This window comes from Desmodus rotundus, chromosome 1 (assembly GCF_022682495.2).
Source record: "Desmodus rotundus isolate HL8 chromosome 1, HLdesRot8A.1, whole genome shotgun sequence".
Taxonomy (NCBI): Eukaryota; Metazoa; Chordata; class Mammalia; order Chiroptera; family Phyllostomidae; genus Desmodus; species Desmodus rotundus.
This window is the reverse complement of record NC_071387.1, coordinates 14881700-14907350: the sequence shown is the minus strand read 5'-3', so window position 1 is coordinate 14907350 and position 25651 is coordinate 14881700. Positions and strand designations below refer to the sequence as shown.

Sequence of the window (25651 nt, the reverse complement as noted above, 5' to 3'; positions counted from 1 at the left end):
TCAGATCACTGGCCATCTGAACAAAGAGCCCATAAAGATTCAGTCCCTGTCTCTGCTTATTGGGTCTGGCAGGTGACAAGCAGCACGAGCATTGGCTTTTCCCATTTCACTTCTGCTGTGGACACCGGCAACTTACCGGCCCCCTTATCTTACTGTTCTGCATCACATGGGTCAAAAACATTTAGAAAATGTGCTGATGCATTCCTCTTTTTTCCAGAAAAAAAAAATTACAATAACATATCATTCTGTAAAAACTTTCTGAGAGTGGAGAGCCAAAGACCCTTTAAAATCAGGGATCTGAAGAGCCCAAATGAATAACCTTTGCCAGAAAAGCAGCCCTGGTCCCTGTAATTCGCCCTTCAACTATTGCCGTAGCTGTTAGCCTAAAACTCACACCTAGTCACGACTTTCCCTTGCCCCCAAATCTTGAAGTGTTCCTTATCGTTTACATGGTACCCAACTCCTTCAGCACAGCATTCAAACTGGCCTCCAGTTCAGCTTTCTGCATGCCAGTTTTCTCTCTCCCAAATCTTTCCGGCCTAGCACAAGACACAGACATCTGGGTTTGAATTCTGACCCCAAAGGTCACTAGCTGTGTGACCTCGGACAAATGATTTATCTCTTTAAAGCCTCAAGTTTTTGCTTCTGAATTTGTGAAACAGGCATAACGGGTGTATACTTGAAATGTGTTGTGGCAGAGTAGAGGAGAGGATGCAGGAAGCACTTTAAAATGCCAGGGATATAGTCGGTACTCAGTAATACTCGGGCTTCTGCGTCATTTCACACACATGTGGGATATAAAGCAGAAAGCAACACACAAAGCACACAATGAAACAAACAAACTCACAGGTACAGACAACAGTGTGGTTCCCAGTGGGAAAGGATGTGGGACAAAGGCAGAGAAGGAAGTAAAGGAGGTCACATGGAAGGTGACAGAAGGGGACTAGACTTCGGGTGGTAAGAACATAACGGAGTATACAGACGTTGTGCTACAAAGTTATATACCTGAAATCTGCATAATGTCACTAACCAATGTTAACCTAATGTATTTAATAATAAAAATCTTAAAAATAATTGTTGGGTTTTAGTCTTCTCTGTTTGGTGCATAGTATTTGACCTACCTTTCCTCGCCTTTTCTAAGATGCCTTGGTCTGGACCAAGGTTTGTCACACGTTTGTTGTAAAGGACTTAGACCGTAAACATTTTTGCCTTTGCACATCACACTGTCCTCTGTGGCTGCTGCTCGACTCTGCCATTGCCGCAGGAAAGCAGCCACAGCTGATATGCAGAGTGATGAGCGTGGCTATGCTGCGTCCATTTTATTTATAATCACAGGTGGAAGGCTCATTCCCCAGCTCTGGCCTAGACTAGCTTTGGAATTTTACAGACCTGGGTTCCAGCTTCTCCAAGCCTCAGTCTCCTCATCTATTACATAGGGATAATAAGAGTACTTCCCTCTAAAGTTGCCAAATGATTAAATGAGATAAAGCAGTAAAGCCCTTGGCACCGTTTTTTGGCAGATAATGTGTATCTAATAGATAGTTTTTATCTTTAGCAGCAGCAGACTTGCCTCAAGCTATTCCACTGTCTGCCCATGCCCACCTTCCCTGCCCCAAGAATCTTGTCCAGATTCTCCCTTTCAGAGTTTCTCTCTCCCTCTTTCCTAACACTGTTGGAATGTCTATTGCATTGTTGAAAATAAATCATGCATTAATGTAGCATATGCAAGTAATTATAGTTACTTATGTGGCTCTTCTGCCTCATCCACTCGACTAAGGGCTCCTTGAAGGTACAATCTTTGTCTCATTCCCGTCTGCATCCCATATCCCAGCATAGGACCTGGCACACACTAAGCACCCAGTGCACAGTGATGGTGGTGATGGTGAGGGTGGCTGTGATAATGATAGTGGAGGTGGTGGTAATAATAACGGTGTGCGTGGGGGGACACAATCTTGGCTGTTAATTTTTTTTCAAAGAGCAGTCATTTGGAATTCTCTTCTCAGTTTGAGCCAAGAAGTGTAAATAGAGAAAACAAGTCTTTCCGGCAGAGAGGGAGGATCTGCTGGAAGGTTAGACAACCACAACAAGACCAAAATTACACATGGCTCTCCCTGGGGCAGAATGGAAAAAAGGGAAAAAGAAAAAACCCTCACGTTATCAGAAGTTGGGGGACCCAAGCTCTAGAAAAGAATTATTCAGATCTACAGAGTATTGCAAAACAATAGCAAACGGGCACCTAACTTTTTCTACATGAGAGTCCTTTGGGGAAGTTAGCACCACCCACCTCACCAATGAGGAAACTGAGCCTCGGAGAAATGACATTCCCGAGGTCAGAAGCCATGCCTGACCACTTTGAATTCAGACTTGGCCATGTGACCTGGACAAGTCGTTCTTCATCTCTAGGCCTCAGTTTTACTATTTGTGAAATAAAGAGGTTGATCTGGAAAACAAACAGAATGCAACTTTAACACCCTTCTCTACTTGTAAATGCTCTGACATTGGGATAGAGTGTATCCCAATGGCAGATAATGTGTATCTAATAGATATACATTAATAGATACACATTAATGTGTATCTATTAGATACACATTAAGATAAGCCTGTCTTTCTCTTCCCAATATTAACTGAAGGAGTCAAACTGGCAAGCTCTCTGGATGAAAAAGAAGTGGCAGGTCCCAGGATGCCTCTTCCAACCACAAAATTTTCCTTATTTTCAGGGTAGAAGTTAGATCTGATCCTACCACGAGGTCTAGGGGGAATGTGGGTAAAGTTAACCAGTACCGATCATACAGATAAAGAAACAGAGACCAAAGCAGCAGAAGCTCTCATGTCCAATGTTAAATACAAATCGAGGTTGGAGCCCACATGTCCCAGTTCTCTAGATCTTCCACAGAAAATACTTAACCCCCAAATGGATAGGGATAGATACTCTAACGTCTACTTTTTACACATGAGTAAAAGTGAGGTCACCCAGACAGTCGGTGGCAGACGTGGAATTCAGATCCGGCTCTGCCTGGCTCTTCAGCGTGACACTGTTCTGTCTCCACCACTTGGAGTCGCCTCTTCTTCACCCAAAGGCTAAATTAACAGCCACACAAAGTCTTGCACATTAAGCACTAGTTATGCTCAGCCAAGCTCTGTGGCTTTGGGCTATGTGTGGGTCATTTAACAGGTGGAGGGAGGAGATTTACACATTAATCAAACCCTTTAATCATAAAGACATTTTTTCCTGCTTTGCTTGTTCAAAACCACAACACGAAGTACAATGATGGGTTCTTTTCCAGCTGGGACAGATGGCATCGTCCTTTCCCATGCATTCACAGAAATGGGCCCAGGGCTACCTCGACCACCAAAGGAGCTAGTGTCCAATGGCCCCAAGGCTACCCACAGCACACCCTGGCCCTGGTGCAGCATCAGAGACCAGAACTGCCCCACAGACCTCAGGCAAGTCCTAACCGCTTTTGATACTCCTGACTGGGTCATAAAATGGGACTCAGGAGCTGACTCAGCACCTCAAATGACTCAGGATATTGGGAGTTCTCACATAGAAGAGTGGTTCCATCCTGCTTTAGAAGGGCTGTAGGAGAAGGAAATCATTTTACTCGTGTTTAGCTCCTTACCTACAGAGTATAAGTTCCAGAAATGTTTCTAAAGTGGGAAAATGTTCCTAAATTCCCTCCCTTTGTGATCCACCCTTTTGGGTTAACCAATGACTTCTCCCATAGAAAATACAGATCCCACTCCAAACGTCATGCCCCTAGCACTTTTGGCATCTGCGACGGTATCAAGTACTACCTAGGAAAGAAGGTACCAAAGGAAGCATAAAAAAAGGAAGGGGCCAGTGTAGACCAACAATATATTTTATCATTATATAAAAATGTTGCCCATTACTTGTTATGAGCCAGGCACTAACATTCATTGTCTTGTGTGATTCCCATGAAGCAGGGATCGTGAAATCACATTTTACAGATGTGGAAACTGAGGTTTGGGGAGGCCATTCAGCAGCACACAGTGAAAAGGGGATTAAGGCAGGATCCCACCCCATCCTGGGTGGAATGCAGAGCCCACAGTATCAGATTCCACTTAGACAGAGTCTCTGCAAGAAGCTCTGAATGAAACTCACTCATCCTATCTGTTTTTCTCAGGTGGGAAAAAAAAGGCCAGAAAGAAGCACTTGCACCAGCCCTGCTATGACTCGGCGTCAGGGTCTGGGCCTTTTTGTACGTTTTATGCATATGGCCCTGCCTCCAGCCACAGAGAAAGGCAGAGATGGAGAAACCAGGGGCGAAGGAGTGGTGAGGCTTTAGGAAGAGAGAAGAAAACAAGTGATGGAGACGATGAGAGCAGCCAGTCTCTCATCACACCAGCCTCCCTTGGCAGCCATAATGCCCTCCTTCAGGACCATTTCCAGACCTGCAACAGGCCTGTCCCACCCACTCCCACCTCAGCCTGCTCCCGGGGAAATGCCTAGGACACCACAGCCCCCAGGCTGCTATGAAACCTTAAATATGCCTGTCTGGGGTTTGAGGTTGGGGGCGAAGAAAGTGGAGACTTGGAGAAAGCCATCCAGACAACCAGCTCTAACACTTCTGCACAGGGATGACTAAGGGGAGCAGCCCTTGGAGCTGAGAATCAGCACCCATGTCTGTCTGCCTGAACTCCTCCACGGCTCCCTACCCCCAGGGACAAACTCCTCACCACCGCAGCCTGCACAGCTCTGCCGTGCCTGGTCCTGCCACCTCTGCTCAGCTTTGCCTGTGGAGCTGTCCCTCAGTCTCAGCCCTTGCCACCCTGTTGTCCCTCATTCCTCAGGGAAATGGGCTGTGTTTGCTTACTCTTCAGGCCTTTGCAGGAACTGAGCCTTCAACCTAGCCCGTGCTCAGATTTCTCCCCCTCTCCCAAACCCTGTCTTCCACATTCACTTTATGCACCCGGCCACTAAAGACTCCATTTCAATGTCACTTCCTCTGGGAAGCCTTCCCTGACCCCACAATGCCCCAGTTACACACTTTCAGACCATGGCCCTGGCCTTTTCTTAGAACTTAGCAGTCTGTCTTTACTTGTGTGATTGTTTCATTAATATCTGTCTCCTCCACAATTCTGTAAACCCCGTGAAGGTAAAGACATGTCTACCTGTCACACTTTTCACTTCTCAGGGTGTGTGACATAGTACTTGCATACAATAGGTGCTCAAAAAGATTTACCGAATTAATGAATCAATGACAAGGGCTCCAAGGACTCCAGATCTTCCCATAAGGAGAACAGTGACACCTAGTGGCCACTTTCTACACCCGTTCTGACAACACATCAAGAATGGACCTCAGGAAGACCTCACTGAATCTCCGGAGTTGAGTATTATAATAATGCTAAGGGACACTGGCAATGTTCAGACATGGGGTGATCTGACTACTGAGCAAAGAAGAAAGGAACTACCACTCCTCTGACACCTCACATGTGCCAAGAACACATCACAAAGTTCCCGGGACTGGGCTTGTATTTATACCACGTAACAGATGAAGGGAGCGTGGCCTGGAACTGCGGTCGTTGGGGAAAGCTCGCAGAGCAGTGCATGGGGCTAGTAGCAGCCTCACTCACCTTGGCAGCTGATTAGGGGGAGTTCAGACCTGCACGGCTACCAAGACGCTGCTTTTTTCAACCGCACACACAGCGGTCTGACCAACCTTGGCTTTTAGTGGAAGCTTCAACAGCCTCTACAGATCTCCCTGCTTCCACTCTTACATTTCCACAATGTACTCTCACCCTGAAGCTGAGGTGTGGAGATACAAGGTCTGTCCAGAAGGTATCCAGCCATGTAATATGAAAAATAGAGAGATCTATTGAAGAAGATACAAGGAGCACTGTACATAGGATAATGATATCTTACTCCCCTTCAAAGTAGGCACCTTGGGACCTCACACAGTTCTTCCAATTGCCATCAGCTGTCCCATCATATTCTCCTGAATCTCATCAATGGTCTGAAATCTCTTCCCTTTCAAAGGTGATTTTAGTTTTGGGAAAAACCAGAAGTTGCAGGACACCAAATCCAGACTGAGTCACCTGGGTGATTTGATGTTTCACCAGAAAACTGCACAAGACGTGATGCATGAGTGGGCACGTTGTCATGATGAAGCTGCCAATCACCAGTTGCCCATAGCTGTGGCCTTCTGAATCATTTGGATAGTTCCCGCAGAGGAATGTTCAAGCTTAACATGAAATTTGATGTAGATCTTTGCTCTACTCACTCAGTCATTTTGATGTGATGGCCACACAGTACCCATGCCCCCTCAACAGTGTCTACCGCCCCACTGGCTAGTACAGTGAGGTCGTCATTGTTCATGCATGCACACTGCAGTCCACCCTCCTTGGCTGCCAGGTTACATTGATGTCATTCAAACCATTCTCATTATATTAACAATGGCTGGACTTTTTCCGACAGTCCCCATATAGGCGTATTTGGCATTTCTGTTGGTATTACTTAGGGGACCTCCGATGCACAGGATTAGATTACTTGCAATGTTTGGTTCGTGACTCAAGCTCATTGTTGCAACACATGTGGTTATGTTTTATGTAACATCAAGTTAGTGTTAGTTAGTTAACTAGCTAGTTTTAACATTCTAATAAACTCCCACAAATCCACCACCCAAAACGCCAGCCAGGGACTTAACTATTAAATGTAACAAGAACTCCCTCCTGACGTTAGCCTGCCTCCCCTGACTCCAGATGACCATCATCCTGAGTCCGATGGTCACCATTTCCTTGATTACATTTTTAAATGGTTTGTGCACCTGTATTTATTTCTAAAAGGTAGTGTAGCAGGAGTGTACATCTATCTTTTTTAACTTAAAATAGTAGAAAGGGTGTCATGCTATTTAAAATGTATCTTTGGGACTTGTTTTCTTCATTTAATATTATGTTCATTCATCTCATATTGTCACTACAGTTCATTCATTTTGGCTGATGTACAGTATTCTATTGTAGGCATGTTCCACACCGTAACTCCGTCCCATTGATGGTCATCTGGATTGTTTCTGGAGGGCTCCTTCCACCACACACATCTAATCCTATCAGCCTCCTGCTGATCACATCTCTTCAGCACCTCAAGGCCCTCCAGAGAGGTCCAAACTCCATGGTCTAGCTGACAACATCCTAAATGACCGGGCTCCTCCTTACCCCGCTGGCCTCATCTCTGCTGTCCTTCCATGTCTTAGTCTTAGCCATGGGGAATTTCAGTCTTTGTACGGACCGTGTTCTTTTCTGCCTCAGGTAGTCTACCTGATACTTCTCCTCATCCTTGTTCTCATCACCTCATTGTCCTCTGCAAAGCCCTACCTGCTCCCTCACCACCCTCTGGCACTTACTCAGCCCAGTGGGATGCTATGGGAGAGACACAATTTTCATAGCATCCTACTGGATGTGGTCAGTGGCCTGCCAGACTCTCTTCTTTGGAGGTCCAGAGCTGTCGAGGGGTTTCTGCAGAGAGAAGAGTGGGGACCAAGTAGAGATGCTTTAGCCACCTTCCCCTTCCTCACTGAAGGAGTGGCATCACTGCTCCTGGTTTTATGGATGGGGGTTCCTGAAGGCTGCCCTTGGAAAAGTGTGCTATGAACTTGAGTTTGCAAACCAGTGAACCAAATCACGCGAATGGTCCCGCCAAGACCTGACATGCTGTCATTCAAAGTGAGAGATGCAAAAAGAGGAAAAAGGGCAGGCATAATTTTACAATTAAGCCTGTTGTCTCTGGAGAAAACCAACTTTCAGGAAATCACTTAACATCTTTGAGGATTCCCCCCACTTGTAAAGCAGGCATGACATTAAAATGAACCATATGGAATTGCCATTTTTACAAGTAAAAGATGGTCAACTGTCTGCAATTTCATATGAATCCACCTGATAGGTATAAGAAAAAGATTGCTTTGAAGGGTGAATTAAATGATAATTCAAGTATGGTACCGAGGCAGATACCACCAGTTTTTCACCAAACTCACATCTTCTCCTAGATACACAGATGGAACACGTTTCCCTATCTCTGCAGACAGGTGTGCCCAACAGCTGACTTCTAGCCAATGGGATGGGAGCCAAAGTAATATTTGCCACTTTCAGCCTCAGCCCGTTTAAACCACCCCCACGCAATCCCCCATGTTCTTTCTTTTTCCATCTCAAATATGGAAACATCGGGTTGACGTGGCACAAGATGTAACAGGCTGGATCCCTGCACTACTTCTCAGAGGAAAGCTAGTCATCAAAAAAAAAAAGAATCTATTTGGGACTCCGCACAAACAAGAAATAAACTCTATTGTATTAAGCCACTGAGATTTGAGAGTTTGTCGGCCAAACTCTCATAAGTAGCTTGTGTTCCCAAGCTACTTATGTGCATAAAACATGGTAAGGCGTTGATAAATGCTGGTCATCACGATGATGATGATGATGATGCCAATGTCGACAGTCCCGACAAACAAAGGGCCCGTGGGGCAGGAGGTAGGTGGGTTGGTACTTAGATTTGACTCAGTGACTGTGTCGGGGGCTCACCTCCTTGGTGCCATTGTCTTGGATGAGGGTGTACAGGGGGACCACACGGTTGATTTCCAGCAGCACCGGTGTGGGGCTCAGCTGCTCCTTGCCCGGTCGGCGGCAAAGGTGGCAGGTAGATGGACAGCGGCCTTTCTCCTCACAGCGGATCTCCACGCCTGAGATGAGCTGGTCATCTGACAGCATCTGGGCTGTCAGCAGACCTGAGAGGTAGGTGATGAAGGGCATGGACTTGAGCTCCTTCTTGCTGCCCAACTCCGTGGTCTCTGGGGAGGGAGAGATACATTCAGTATTGTTCAAAAGGTTGGGCTCTTGAACCCAGAAAGAGTCTGATGTGCTGAGGAGCTGGTAGCAAGTACAAAGGAAAAGATGGTAGAGTGGTTTGTTCGTGATGCTTTATTAAGAGCACTGGCCTGAGGGTTCAGAGACCAGAATGGAGTCCTGTTCTACTGTTTACATTAAATGCCCCCCCCTCATTGCTCTCTTTGAGCTTCACTTTCTCCATATTAAAGATGGTAGGCTGGACTAGAGGATTCTCCAAGGACCTTGCAAGATGTTAATATGCAAGAATATTTTTCCCAACCAGAAATCCTTCCTGTCTACTGTCAGTTTACAGAATTTCTACCTTTCTTTCCTGAACCATCTCCAGTTCTATATTTTTCATGAAGTCCCATGTAGTAGGGGAAACATAAGCTTTGGAGTCAAGTTAATTTCAGTTTAAATCTCAATGCTACTTGATAATCGCAATCAACCTTGGAAAAATCTCCAAGAGCCTGTAGTAATTAATTCTGTAAAATGGGATTAATAATACCAGCTGCAACAGTTATGAGTAATAAATGTGGTAGAAGGAGGTGGGCCTGTCTGGAAAAGACATCACTTCCCCTTTCCTTCTGTGCTCATCTGTTCCCTTGTTCAAACTCCTCTCCTGCCTTCTTCACACGCACACTGAGATCTGATTCACACATGCCCCCTTCTGTTCTGTCTCTCTGGATCTGTACCACTAGCATCTCCCACATCTGTGCCTTTTGCTCACCCTGCCTACTTTTCCCCTCTGCCTCTCCAAATCTTTACCACCCATCCACGCTCCATTCCAGTGTGACCCTCCTCAGGAAGCCTCTCTAGTCCCTAGTCCTTCTTTTCCTAATAAGTATTTCCAATTATAAGACTTTATCTTGTTAAGCTCATTGTCTCTTCCCATTTTCTGCTTACCTCTCGAACCCCATAATCAGGTCTTGGAGACCTGGGGCCATGTCTCCCAGTCCTGTCCCCACCTCATCTTCAGTGCCTAGCATGGTGCTAAGGATGTCTTTGAGACTTAACGAAAGAGGGGGGAGTATAGAACTCTGAACGGCTAGAATGGCATTCGTGATCAAGTCTAAAGGCTCCAAAATTCTTCTGAGGAATTCTAGGGATCCCTGGAAGCATCTCAGCAACTACTTGACAAGGGCAAGAGGAAAACCAAGTAGGCAGAAGAACTCTAAACCCACATCTCAACTTCAAACAGAGCAATTCCACTTTTCTCTGTTTTATAGACTGGCCTTCTACATAAGATGTCATAAGAGGAGAGGGCTCAGTGGCTATGTCAAAAAGCTTGAGGGAGCAAAGTGATTTGTACAATTCAGAGGGTTCTGTTTACGTTCTGGACTATGTGAGTGGTATCTTCAAAGTTGTGTGATGCACAGTCTGAGTGGCAAAACAGAGGGAGCCCTGTGCCAAGGGGCAGAGCTACAGATGGCAGCTTCTTCTAAGCCTGGTAATGTGAAGGCCAGCTCCTGCCTCAGTGGAGCCAGGGTCTCTGGGCACCAAGGCCTGGCAGAAAAAGAAGGGTGGTCTCCTTCACTTGCTCTGGGCTTGCAGTGACTTGCAGCTGAATTGGAAATGGGCTTGCCAATTAGAAATACAAATAAATGCAGCCTTCATTCATTATTCTCTGGGCCCTCAGGCCTGGGATCTGGGCTCCACCTTTTCTGTCTGGCTGTCAGCAAAAGCTTATGAACATCAGATCAAAGGCTGGGAGGGCGGGCGGGGTGGGGAAGACAAGGCTTATTCCAGCTAACCAATCCTTCAGAGGGATTAAAGATGGGTAGTTACTAAGATAAACAAAACAAAGCGGTGAAGAAGGCATCTCAGCAGCTGGGGAGATGGAGACAGGCTTACACACAGACACATTGAAAGAAGACGATGACTTTGGAAGGCCAGAGGGTAGTTTTGGAGAATAATGACTTCAAACTTGGGAGTGAATAACCACCCAGGAGAGAAGGGGGAGGGCATATTAGAGCTGCAAGGACATTAGGAAGCAGTTAGCACACACTCTGACCCAGAGGTCAGTAAACTATGGCCCATGGGTCAAATCCAGCCCTCTGCTTGTTATTGTAAATAAAGTTTTATTGGAACATAGCCACCCTCATTCTTTTTGTTGTGTATGGGTACAATGGCAGAATTGAGTGATGACGACAAATACTGGGCATGGCCCACAAACCTGAAATATTCACTATCTGATCCTTTGCAGAAAAAGTTTGGAAACCTCCGCTCTCGCCTCAGGTTACAGATGGGAAAAGGGAATCTCAGACAGAGAGCCATGTTAAAGTTTTTACTTTAATGATGGATGTATTAAAGTGAGAACTTTGGAGTTAATTAGACCATCAATACACTTAGATTGTGCGGCTCCAAGGAGAGTAAATAAAGCGGGACATCTTTTCTCCATAAAACATCTTTCAAAAACTATTGAAAAGCACACCTGTGAAAAAACACTAATCCAGTACAATCCTCCCACTTTAAACAAGAGGAAATTGTGTCCCAAAGAAGGAAAAAGACTTTCCAAGGTCACAGAGTGAGTGAATGATTCTTGTAGCACATGACCCCAGCCTGATAATCAATTCACCATTGTTTTTATCTCTTATTTTAAAACACAGACGGGCAGCCCCTCCTAGCACTTGCTATATGCACATAACTTAATTGAGAAGGAATGCAATGGGGTGCCGGGAGTAAGAAATCCCCTGGATCAAACAAATATTCACAGCCTTCGGATTAAAGATATGACTACCCATTGAACAACAAAAGAAGCTACAGATCTTTGCTGGTCTGCTTTCGTCTAGTAAATCGTTCACTTTTTCAATCTATCGGGTCAACGAGTTGGGTTAGGAGCCCAGAGTCGGGGCTGAAAACTGCACTGAAAAGGCAGTACAGAATTCACAGCCAAACGTAAGGGTTGGTTTTACAGAGGGAGGGCACTCGGGTATTGGCTGGTCCAGCTCCATTACTGAACAAGTAAGGAACCCAAGGCCTAAATGGAGAAACGAACTTGCCTCTACGCCCCATGCACACTTATTAACAATGATTCTCTTCACAAAGACTGTGTCATGCCTAAGTTATGATCTGGATGAAAGCTGCAACAGGGAAGACCATTAGCCATTCCACTAATTACTCCTCTGTAGACACTGCAACTGCTGAAGCTAATTGCTTCTCACCCAACCTCACTCTGTCGCTAAAGTTTTTTTAAAAGGTGAAACCTATATTCTCCTCCTGCATAAAACTCTTCCATAGCAAATCACTGCTCTTAGGATGAAAACCAAAAGCCTTAAGATGGCATACAGGTAATGTGGGATCTAGACAACCTGTTTGCCTCTCCAATCAGACCTCTTATCCTGTTCTTCCTAATTCTCTTACTTTCAGCTACACTAGCCTTTAGGTTCCTTGCATATACCCTGTGCCTTTCTTTCTCAGTCTCAGCAAATGCTCTTCTCTGCACAGAATGCTTTCCCCCATTGCACCCCCAGCTCCTGGTTTCTCCTGGCTAACTCCCACTCATCCTTCAGATCTTAGTTCAAGTGCAATTCCTCAGCAAAGCCTTCCCTAACTAAACTCCATCCCCATGCCACCAATCTTTATTAAGCTTTCACATTAAAGAGCTTCATAGCACCTGTTCTATCACCTACCAATTACTGTCTCCAGACTGAAATTTCCAGAAGGGCAAAAACAGTATTAATTTTGCTGATTTTCATATCCACTTTACACAGTATCTGGCACATAGTAGGCATTCAATGATACCTTCAATAAATACTTGTTGACTCTGTAATGTGTTTATATGCCCTGATCATTGTGTTCTTATCAAAGGATTGAGGAGTCTGAGAGCCACGATCTGTGAATTCCACCATTGATAACTAATTGATGGCTCCTAATCCAGGGACCTCTTCCCGAAGCAAAATTAGCTGTCTCAACAGGAAAGTTAACAGATGAAGAACTAATCAATTTGCCCGTTGTTTTGACTCCCTCTAGGTTTTCACACAGGCCCTTGCCATCGAGGGGATGGGAGAGTTCAGTTAAAACAGGCTGCCTTTAACAGGCAAGGATAAAGAGCATTTTTGAAGAGACTTATCCTCTGTTCACATTTCCCATCCCTCTGAACAATGCTTCCAAAATAGGATCATGTCTGGTTTCAAGCCCAATTCAGTTCCAATGACACTACAGCCCATTCATTTGAGAACCTGCCAACTGAACTCTCTTTTTTCTCCTCCCAAATTCCTGCTGGGTATTATTTTGTTGCCACCAAAAAAAAAAAAAAAAAAAAAAAAGAAAGGAAAAAAAAGCCTCAGTTGAAGTGACAACTCCTTGTTGGGAGGGCAGCCAGGGCTTTTCGGCAGGAGGTGATGGCACCACTTGCCCTCATCCAGAAAACAAAACAAAGGCCTCAGACTGAGGGCTTCTGGGAGAGCCAAAGTCGTGCGAATGTTTGTTCAATATTCAGCAGCAGCTCGGGGCACTGCCTCTCGAGTCAGACAGGCTAGCTTGGCAGTAGGCTTGTACTTGAAGCATTTAAAGGCTCCACAGGGACCAGAGGGGCTCAAATTAGAAACATTCAGGGTGGGAGAAAGAGGCTGAGACTTTTATATCACGAAGAATGGCCTCTATTCCAGCAATGGCCTCCCAGGAATTGCTGAAATGGGATCATTTCTGAGGCGGAGTTACAGACTTCTGCTGGAGGGAAGCAATGGCTCTGAGGCCTGACTCAAGGACCCACACAAATGTCCTTAAAGGGAAAGGCGCCAGCTGAAATGCCACCGACGGGGCCTGCACCTGTGTGCTGTGCAGTCCCAACTTCTTCGCCCAACGGTCAAAGCTCAGCACCGTGAGTGTGCCAACTATAAATAATAGTACCAACCTGAAAGCATTGCTGTGAGGATTAAATAAGGTGCCTGGCAAAGGTGAAGCACTCAATCAGTTTCGTTGTTGTTATTGTTGTTGCTGTGGTTGTTATAATTACTGTTACTGCTGTTGCAACAGAATGTTAACATTCACATTTCTGTTGAGACACCAAGAGAGAATAGAAGTGAAGTACCAAAGCCAAACCCCTATACGCAGAATTTACAAAGGAGATGAATCCTAACTTGTTTCATTGCTCTAGAAACCCCAGCCAGAATAAGGAAATAAAACAAGGTCAGACAGCAGAGAGGGCAGATTCAGGGAAGATTTACTTTGCAGAGAGCTATTATTACTTGATGGTTAGAGTTCCCAACACCCAAGGGGGACATGTAGAAGGTGCTACCTTCTAATCCCAAGTTTCTTGAGAAGGGGCCTCAAGAGCGCCTCTTGGAGAACTGTGTGTGTGTCCTTGGCAACTGGGAAGGTAGTGGGCTAGGGTCTCACTCCACCTGCAAAAGCTCTAGTGGGCTGTGGCTGCAGAACAAGAGGGGCTGCACAGGGATTAGCCCGAAATCCAGAGGTTGCCAAGGTGAAAAATGCATTAGTATTTTCCCTGGAAAGATGAGGAACCTACGGAAGAAAGAGCTGTCCTGGAACTAATTTCTCTGTTTTGATTTCTCCCCAAGAAGAATTCTAATGGGCTAGGGGTTCCCCACAGTCCAGATCACCAAGGGGTGAGCAGCCAGAGAAACAGATGTTAGAGGGTCTTCACCAGCAGCCAGTCAAAGAGAAATCACAGGTATTGGGAGAAGCCCCTGGCATTGGGGATCACTAAAATGCCCCCAAGAGTAAGGGCTAGCTTAAAAAATCTGTCAGGACCAGAAAACACAGAGCCAGGTACAAGGGTCCTAGGGCAAAGGTGACCTTGCTAACCCTTGCCACTTCTCTCTCCCACTTTGACCTTGGAGGGAGAGGACAGAGGAGTGCAAGGTAGACATACAGAACAAAGGCCAATCTTGTTCCACCTCTTAAGGCCCCCACTGGGGAGGGAAAGGAGATTGGATTTGTCAGATGTAGAACTTCGATTAAAATCTTGGACTGGACATCCTAATTCCTGATTTGAAACTGTGTTACCAACTTAAAAATGCCTCTAACACTGTCCATTCCATAAAAGTGATCATAGATTAGATGTCCCCTGCTAAAATTTTCATCTAAGAGCAGGGGAACACTATCCCACTGACTACGTTATGAGGAGTGTGGGGACTCACACATACACAGGCGAACCTCGTTTTATCGGGTTTCACTTTATTGTGCTTTTCAGATACCGTGCTTCTCCCACATTGAAGGTAAGACCCTCCACCAGCAAAACGATGGTAGCTCATTGTGAGCTCAGAAGACAGTCTTCATGTTTCTAGTAATTAATTATTTTTAAATGAAGGCATAAAAGTTGTTTATTTAGACATAATGTTATTGCATACTTAATAGGGTGTAGTGTAAAATAACTTATATTCACTGGGAAAACACACAAAGTTGTGTGGCTCACTTCACTGAAATAGTCACTTTACTGCAGTGGTCTGGCCCTGAACCCGCAGTATGTCTGAGGTGTGCCTGAACTTTTGAACATTACATATTCATAAACTATATTTTGATTCTTCTCAACTTGTATTATTAACTGAACCATTTATACCATCATCATCATTATAAGGCTTACCATATTTTTAATTTTAATTAATGTGCTAGTTAAATTAATATCTGTCTCCCCAACTAAACTGTGAGCTCCATAAGAGTGAGAACTCTGCTGGATTTTTTAAAAAGATTTTATTTATTTATTTTTAGAGAGAGGAGAGGGAGGGAGAAAGAGAGGGAGGGAAACATTGACTGGTTGGCTCTCACATGGCCCCCAACTAGGGATCTAGCCTGCAACCCAGGCATGTGCATTGACCAGGAACCAAACCAGCAACCTTTTGGTTTGTAGGCCAATGCTTAATCCACTGAGCCACACCAGCCAGGGCATGGACCATGCTGGTTTAATGAGCATTTGCATCCCCAGCGCAAGAGTTCACTCTCTTATGTAGAGTAGACAGTTTGCAGGTTGATATCTGAATAATTGAATAGATAAATGTATAATCTGACCCCTTTTTCCTTTAATGCCTTTCATTCATGTAACACTTTATCAGACTTCAAACCCATTATGTCAATATATCACTATAGCCCCAAAGGCAGATGGTCTAACCTTACTTTATTGATGTACAAATGGCAGCTCAGAGAGGGAAGGTAATTTGTCCAAGGCCACACAGCTAATAAATAGTCTAGTGTTTTATACCTGGATCTACTGCTCCTTCTATTGTGCAGCACTAGTTCTCACTCCTGTAAAAGAAGCCTTCTCTTTTGCAAATACTTAGACCCTGCCTACTCCTGCCTTGCCCCTACCACACCTCCAGGCTCCCCACCTTTTTCCATGGACTAAAGGATCTCATGAGTACTCAAGCACTTTAAGGTCACCTAGTCAGAAATTCCATCTAATGTGTCATTCACCACCAAATCATCCCCCAACTTCTTTTGGACATTTCTAATGATGCAGAACTCATTACATCCTGAGTTCCATTATGGGACAGCTCTGTGACATCTAGATGGCTTCCCACCGAGGAACTGTACTTCTCATCCTAAGCATCAGGCCCAGACCCAGAGTTGTGCGCTTTATGCTATTTGGATGCCTTCTCTGAGTACTGAAGCCTGCCCCCTACTGGGTGGGGATGCTAAAATCAACCAACCAACTAGGTGGATGGATGAACTCTCCATCCCAGGAACTATGGGGCAGGCTTGAGAGGCTTCTGATAAGGTGTATATATATGTTCCGAGTCTGTGTATGGTGTGCATATTTGAGGAGCGAAAGGGGAAACCATAGTGGACACTAAAAAGCAGACAGGTCTATAAAACTGCCCAATTTCTAAGACAACTGATCTCCTAATCTAACCTAATTCACAGCTTCTTCCATAAATACACAAGTGATAAACCTAATTGCAGAGGGGCAACTATAAACCGCAGAGGGGCAACTATAGCATAGTGCTTTGCTTGGATTTGAATTCTGGCTCTTCAGTTTCTAGCTGGGTGACCTTGGACAAGCTGCTTAACCTCCCCAAGGCTCCATTTTCTCCTCTGTAAAATATCCACAATGTTACTACCTAAATCTTGGGATATTTGGAGGATTAATAAGAAACAGAACCCAACCAGCAATTTATTTACAAATTCTAGGTTGTCTAGAGCATCATCGGAGGCTGTTTGGTCCAGCCCTTGGCCACCACCTCAGTATTATTCAACTCTCGTGCCCATCTGAAACTGTAAATATTCCCTCGTAACCTGCTGGTGCCTTAACCATACCACCAGGAATTTCTCCTTGAATGCCTGCTTCCTACAGAGTGGAACACAGCACACAAGGGTAAAATTGGACACTTACATCTAAAGCTCTTGAGTTAGATGATATGATTTGAGAACCCAGGCAAGTCACTTTACGGCTCCGACCTTGCTTTCCTCGTTTGTACAATGGGGACACTAATTCCTCATCAAACTGCTCTGAGCATCAAATGTGAGATGCAGCCCTGGCTGATTTACACCTGAGATCACGTACAGTACTTCCTACAGTTCGGGAGAGTGGAGGTCACAGCCGGCCCCCTTTAACAGATGAAGGATCCGAGGCTCACCACAACACAGAGGACCCTTGACAAGAACATGCCTGTTTCAAGTGAAAGTGGTTCAGTCTCTGAGGAAGCAGTTACATCTCTGAGGACGGTCAGACTTTTTGTGGGCCAGGGACTCCTGGACACTGACCGGTAGCCCAGAAGTGGCTGATATCTTTTGTTTGCAAAAGTATATACTGCAAATACTTTTGCAAAATACTGCAAATAGTATATATATACTTTTTTTTAGGTACAAAAATACCCACATGGTTCTGTGTTATTTGTCCTAAAGAAAGTAAGAGACACAGTGAAGAATCCCAGAGCAGCTCAACTCAGTGGACCCAAAAGTGAACCTTCCCACAGACTAAGGTGTGCTCAGCTTCCCTCCCCTCTCCCACTCTTTTTTTTTTAATCCCTTTTGCTCTTCAGTCAGCAGCGAAGCTTAGCATTTCCTCCTGCCTCTAGAGACAAGGTAGGCTATTGCCCTTAATGGGAGGCTTAAAAGAAGACCATGTGCGATCTCCTGCTGCCCTCTAGTGCCTACTTAAGAGGATTGCTCTTGGGAAAAATTTGTTGGTTCGTCAATGCCAGAGAATGACTACTGTGCGCAAAGCAACTTGCTGTGTGTGCACTGAGGACAGCAGGGAAGGCCGTAAAGGCTGGGCTCTGACAGAAGGAAGTCTAGTGGAAAGTACAAGGCTTCTGAACAAGCATTTGCTTAGCAAAGCCGATTCAGGGCCAGGTTGGAGCTAGGCACAGGAGGGGGATGATAGTAGTGAAATTATGCATAATAATGATTTGTTCCAGTCCTAGAGGTACCCAAGAGTACAGATTTGATTGAATAGATCAGCTAGGAAGGAGAAGCCAGAAGAAAAGGAGAGGGAAGGGGCTGGAGATAAGGCAGAGAGGAGACCATCGGTGGAGATGACCTCCCAGGCAGCAGTGGAAAGGATGTGGTCTGAAAGGGAGGCAAATCTGGGTTTGAATTTCTATGCAGGCACCCAGGGTCTCTGGGTACAGCTGTTCATTTGGGTTGGGTACTGCATAACCTTGACAAGGTGGGAGGGTGAGTGAAAACTGAAACCAGCCTCAGGCAGCCCCACCAACCAAGCTCGTGCCCACAGAGTTGAATCCAAATGACACAGCACCATTCCCTAAATCATACAAATGGTGACTATGGGCTAGCCAAGGCTCTGAACCTGACCATGGACAAGCTTGAGAGACTTCCTCTCTCTCAGAGCCTCTGCTCTTCTATATATAAAATAGGGGCAACATCCCCAACAATGCAGAGTTGCTGTTAGAATTTAAAATGATGTACGCCCATACCACCCAAGGAATTTCAGTTCTTACTGTTACTAGTGTTGTGACAACCTAGTTTTATTTTTAAGATATGGTGGGGCAAGTCCATGAAAAAGGGAGACGGCAGAATGGAAATCCACATTCCCTGAGCTTCTATTCTTTGCCAAGCACAAGACATTAGGGATCTCACTGAATCCTCATAATCGTGATTTGGATGAGGAATATTACCATTTTTATAAATGTATTCTACAACCGAGGAGGCTGGGGTTCTGAGGGGGGACAGACTGCAGCCAAAGGCTATACCAGGCACTCAGGGTCTGACTCCAAAGCCCCTTTTCTGCCCAGTGGAGCACAGAAACTTGAGGAATGGGAAGCTCACCTTCTACTCCTGAGATCCCATTCCTCTGCTCTTAAAAACTGTGCTCAAACTGTATCCCCTTAAGGAAGGATTCCAAGATCAGTTCCACCTCAGTTCCTTCCTCCCTATTCTAGCAGCTTCTCAGGCTAGGGGTCAAGGAGGAAGTGCCTGAAGGAATCATTCCTGGACTGGGGTTAGCAAGCTGAAGCCTCTCAGATGCTGATGACTTCCTTCACATGGAAATTCCCAGATCCTCCTGCTAGAACAGGGCCGTTTGGCAGGAGAGTAGGCCCACAGGGGTTATGAGGCCACCCTGGGGCCAGTGGGAGGTTGGCTCAAACAATGAGGAGGGTGTGAACCTAGGGTGGGGTCACTTGGGGGCTTTGGTGTGAACCCTCTGATCATTATCAAAGGGGACTGCAGGGGGACTCCAGTCTCGCTGCCACACTTGCACCTGTTTCCACCGAAATCTTCACAACATCCAGGTTAAAACATCACCTATGCTGACAAGCAATACTTTGGGAAAACAAGTTCAAGTTGAGTTACTCTTCCAATTAGCTTCCATTTTCCTTGTAGCTGTGCTGCTAGGGTCAGGGAAAGGGATGAATGAGCCCACCCATCAAAAAACTAAATTAAATTAAAATTAAAATTAAGGATGGAGACCCATCAGGGATTCCCTGTCTCATCGCTGAGGAAATCAGTAAAATTGACACTAATAGCTATGACTTCCTATGCACATTGCTTTGCACACTACACCTCATTTGGTCTGTACTAATCCTAACAACAGTGAGGGCTGGTTTCATGACTGCATTTTAAAGATGAGGAAATGGAAACTCACAGCTGTGACATCAGGGGCCCAGGAGAACTGAACGTCCCCCTTACCCTCTCTTCCCTGCAAGCACTTTTCCACAATCCTAAGTTGCCTGAAATTGCTCTAGTACCAGAGATTCAGGTCTAGGCAGTTATAAATTCTGGACATTGAATGTGTAATTTCTGTTCCTTCTGCCCATTATAGTGACTAGTAATAAAACCCTGAAAAATCAGAATATGGACAATCAATAGGGAATTGGTCAAAAACTATGGTGCATCCACACGGTGGAGTCCACGTACTTAAATAGGAATTGGAACAATCTTTACACGGGATATGGAGTAATCACAAATATGTCCTGTTAAATGGAAAAATCAAGGGGCAGAAACATTTATAAAGCTTTCTTTTGTGTAAAAAAGGAGGAATATAAACATGCCCATATTATATGACTATATATGACATAAACAACATATACCGATAGAGAGATTATACAGATAGACAGATATAATTTTTCACTAAAAAGACCACTGAGACAATTAACTAAAACAAATACAAATCATCACCCACAAAGGGAGCAAGAAAACAGGGCCAAGGTGGCAAAGACCGAAGTCAGAGTTTTTCGAATGTATTGTGCTTTATAAGTTTTAGCTTCAGAACTACAAAGAGTTATTACATGTATTTCTTAAATCATAAAAGAAATATAAAACAATCTCTACAAATTATATGCAAACAGAAAAAAACCCTTAGCTATGTAACCACACACAGAGAAAATAATAATTTTGAGTGACTTTAAAATGGGGTATTTTGATTGCACATGCCTAATAAGAAATATTCCCAAGAAAAAAATGATCTGAAAATAAACCTTAGACTAGATGCAATGGACTTATCACTAGTTCTAATATTGATATTGTTTATTTTGAAACTATTCTGCGTAAGTATTGTGGGCTATAGCAAACGAACCATTACGTTACCGTCACTAGGAACTAAGATTAAAAGGCAACCAGTCCAGGTATAAAGTCAAAGAGGAAATATTCTGCACATTGATATTTGAAACAGAAATCACATAAGCTTATAATCTGTTGTTCTCTTTTAAAAAAGAAGCATTTTAGAGCTGTGTCCACGGACAAGGCCTAGCAGTAATGGCAACCTAATAGTAATAAATATCCTTAATGCCCAGGCTCTTGTTTTTAAATATCATTTCCCACTAAAAGGGACAAAAGATTCTTGGAAAACTTCCTTACCCCGAGTCTGGAATACGTATGGTACAAGCTGAGCCTGGGACGCCTTGCTTTGCCAAAACGCAAGAGAGCTGCCAAAGATTAATGTGGTCATTTCGAAAGGACATAGAAGCCAGTGTAGGGGGCTCCCACTGGCCTAACATTGAACAAATGGAACATGAAAGTGGATAATGACTGTAATTGATCGAAATAGAGCAAATAAGTAAATTTCCTGTGATGCATAACATTCTTCAAATCAAAACCAAAAAGCAAATGAACCAAGCTCCTTGGTCACCACTGGGGATGGCTAGGAAACCAGCTCAGTCATCTGAAAATTAATAGAAGAATCAAATATTAGTCAACCTTTCATCAGATGAACTGGATTTCAGGGTAACCATATTTTTATTCATGGAAACATTGCAGGTTATAAAGGTGGGAAGAACGACAGAATTAGGAAATTACTATGTTGTAATCTAACAGACTGGAGCTAGACAGATACCATCAGTGAATCCTAAAACCATCAAGAGAAAGGCTGATGAGAATATTTCTAATCAATGGGTCCGGCTTACAGCAGCATAATCTTAACATGACAACAAGTAGTAACCCAAACATCAGTGCTTTTGTGTGGTGCCATAGAAGGGGCATGGCACAGCCTGTCTTCTTCAGCTGGCACCCCTTGGGCCCACGGGTGGAATTCGAGGGTCTGCGAACTTGTGTAGAGAAAAACACATCTTTATTTTCCGTATCCTCTACGTGCAGTGTAGCATTTCCTTACATTATAAATGGAGGCAATGAACTATAGTAGTGTAGCACTTCTGTGACTTGGACACCATCAAATTCACGTGTATTTCTATCACATTAGAGTTGTAACGAATATTTTAATTACTTATGTTCAACCCTGCTTAGAAATTACAACTGTGAGACTCTACTAAATCTTGCCATTAACAAAGGAGGCCATATATTACTCCACAAATTTGGTATTTTTGATAAGTATATCTTGATATAATTTCTTTTTCGTGTAGTCCCCATGTATTTAATTCTATGCACTTAAAAAGATTACTCTGAAAAGGGGGTCTACAGTCTTCATCATTCTACGAAAGGGGTCCGCAAAACAAAACAAACAAACAGACAAAGTGATGAGTCCCTGGGAGAGAGGAGCAAGTTTGAAAACACAAAGAGATTATATGACATTGAAGTTAAGAACAATCTAACAATAGCCAGAGGGGAGTGGGGAGGGGCCAGTGGGGAGAGGGGCTTACAGGAACTACTATAAAGGACACATGGACAAAATCAAGGGGGAGGGTGGAGGTGGGGGAGGGAGGTGGGGTCGGCTGGGGTGGGGTGGAGGGATGGGGAGAAAATGCAGACAACTGTAATTGAATAACAATAAAAAAAGAAAAGAAAAGAAAACACCGAGAGAAAGCCAGCAGCTAATCCGCAATGCAAACAACTCTAAAAACAAGAAGTCGATGTCGTTAACAAATACCAGTAATATTATAGGTGTAATTATTACGGATTAAAGAGGACCTAGTACAACATGTATCTTGATCCTTATTTAAGCACACCTACCATAGAAAGCTATTTTGAAGCAATAAAAGAAATTTGAATATGAACTGCTAGATGTAATGATGATGTTGAGAGTGTTAAAAAATAATTATCGGTTAGATACATACTGAGGTATCATCTCCTTTACAGAAGGAGATGATATCTGGGACTTGCTTCAAAAGACTCTAGCAACAAAAAACGAATGGGAGGTGAGGGGCAGCTGAAGCGAAATTGGCAAAATATTGACAAGGATTGCAGGGCGATGAGCACACAGGGAGTCCCTGCACCACTTTCTCTCTGTGCTTGCGCACTTTTCTCAATAAAACGCTGAGAAAAGAGGGCTGCCAGAAGAATCACATAAAATCTCCATAGGCAATTATTGCTGGGAAGTAGAATGAAGAGGGATTTCCCACATCTACATTATGTACTGTTTGGGATCTTTCTTCTAAATGCATTTTCACTTGTATTATGTTTAAAAATTTTAAAATAGCAGTAACATTTTCCTATTGGTAGACAAATAAATTAGACTAATGAATAGCAGCGACAAGAGGATATGTGTGGTAGAAATGGGGGTGGGGTAGGGGAAAAAGACTGTCTCTTTGTCGGTTGCCAGCCAGTCTTACAGATACCGGTGGATAGAGGGAGCAATGGCAGCCACCACGAAGAGAAAGCTGGCCGAAATCCTGGAGCCCAGAGGACAGGAAGTCTGGACTGGGGTTGAGAGGTGGGACTTGGCAGAAATAAGGCCCTTGGGATATCTCCCAGCAGTCTTTACATAGCATTGAGGTGAGCTGAAGTTGATAACACTACACACAGGGGATGTTCTCTGGGCAAGCCTTCAATGCTACTAGCATTGGTCAAGCACCTACTCGGCCAGTATTTGATGACTGCTGGCCTTGGACCATCCACACTAGTTCAAACCACTACAAATTGGGTCTGGGTAACGCACACAGATATATGTGATAGTAAATAAAGTTTCAAAATGTTGAATCATCTGTTTCCATGTATACAAGCGCAAGGAAATAAAAGACAAAACAAAATGATGACAACAAACCAAAAAAGTCTCCCTGCACAAGGGCATGTATGCTATCTCATGGGGATGGTTAAATGTGCAAAGATGCGCTTTGTCAACTTGACAAAGTGTGGTCAGTTTGACATCTCATGGAGGCCAGAAAAACTCTTCAAACATTTTTTCCATGGTAAAAAAATAAAATATAAAAACTTATATTTATTAGAAAAACACTTGTTAGGTATTCAACATCATCATAAATGTGTGAACAGGTTAAAGGGGAACTTTGTAATTGTTTATATTTAAATATAAGTGATATAATGTTATATTAAAGTGGGGCAGAAAGCTGGCTGTTTTGAAATGTTCTTTCATGCTGTAGATTTAAATCAAGTTCAAACATCTGTCGAACATTTATCAGGTGCCAGGTTTAGGCTAGACTGAGAAACACAGGGATTGGGCATGGCACTCGGGGGTTAGAGTCAGAGTTTCGGCAGAAAGCAGACCAGTAACAGACAGACAGATAGATGAATATGTATGTTCGTACGTACATGCACACACAGAATGAGAACTTGAGGTCGGGAGAAAAAGAAGAGGAACTGAGGGAGGGAGTGAGGAGGAGAGGGGAAGGGAGAGGATGAGGGGGAGGGAAGGAGCCTCTGACAGGGGATCTCACATCCTGATAGGCACTGCCACTTGAGTAACTAGCTTTTTCTCCCATTGGATTTAACTCAAAACCTAACCTAGCCCTTACTATAATATAACCTGAACCCTAGTACAAACCAAAACCTTAACCTCAAAGCGAACCAAAGCGACTGTAAACAAAAACCCAACCTTAACCCTCACTTGAGCAACTTGCTGTGAAACAACAGAATACGGCCACATTGAGGGGATGTCCCTTCTGCGACTGGGTTACAAAAGACTGTGACTTCTGTCTTGCTCACAGACTCTCTCTTGGTGGCTTTGATGAAACAAGCTGTCATGGAGAGACTCACGTGGCAAGGAACTGAGGACAGTCTTCACCCCAAGCCATCGTGGGACAGAGGCCCTCCGTCCAACAACCCTTAAAGAACCGAATCCTGCCCACAACTGCATACGTAACCTTGGAAGCCAATCCTTCCCCAGTCGAACCTTCGAGTGAGAATCCAGCCCTGGCCAACAACTGGGGTGCAGTCTAGTGAGAGACTGTGAAGCAAAGGATCTAGCTCAGCTGTACTCAGATTCCTGACTCAGAGAAACTGTAAGATAAGAAAGGTTTGTCACTTTTAAACTGCCAAGTTGAGAGGAGTTTGTTATATAATGATAGGTAAGTCATATAGGTAGACAGTTATAAGTTTATATTATTTCATGAAAATTCTAGCAATTAAAAACTTCTACACTCAGATAAAATTGTTTAGGATGAGTTAGAATTTTAATTTTTTCCCCTCCATTCTATAAGCAAGAGACTACACTTCCTCCTCAGAAGTCACTTGCTAATAAGGGAAGAGAGAGACAATATTTTGTTGAGAATAGTAATAATAACATAACAGTAGCTAACATTCATAGACCACTTTCCTAGGCAGCACTCTAAAAACTCTAAAAACTTTAGTTCTATTAATTCATCTAACATTTACAACCTCCCTATGTGCTAGATAGCCATTATTATTCCCATTTTGCAGAGGTAGAAAGTTCAGAGACGCTAAGTCAGTTGTCCAAGGTTACACAACTTGTCTTGCAACAAGTTACCAAGCATTACTTCAAATCGTCTTCTAATCTACTCTCCAAAAGAATCTTGCAGGTGGGTGCAACTGGGGTTTTGACCAGGTCTGACTCCAGGTCTCACCTTTTCTGTTGCATAATGGTGGACTTACCAAACAAACTTAGTAATAATAATAATAATTACAATTAACATTAATACATGTTTGGCAACAGGCTAAAATGAAAGTGCTTAAAATCCAATATCTTAATTTGCTCCTTCAAACCTTGTGACTTAGCTAGAGTTAGCCCCACTTTAAAGAGAATGAAAGAGAGGTTAAACTAGAGATTTTCATTGTAAATGGAGAAAATAATACTTAGCTCATAAGGTGATATTACTGGTTG

The 25651-nt window shown here is 43.9% G+C and overlaps 1 protein-coding gene across 5 annotated transcripts in view; it reads right to left on the bottom strand.

Moving 5' to 3' along the window:
- The window catches only part of ASTN2 (astrotactin 2), an 813615-nt gene that overhangs the window by 169928 nt on the left and 618036 nt on the right, over positions 1-25651 (bottom strand). For all 5 annotated transcript variants that reach the window (XM_053921242.2, XM_053921245.2, XM_053921243.2 and 2 more), the window contains one exon: positions 8527-8792. In XM_053921242.2, coding sequence (XP_053777217.1) covers positions 8527-8792 — 266 coding nt within the window. The remainder of the gene's footprint in view (positions 1-8526; positions 8793-25651) is intronic.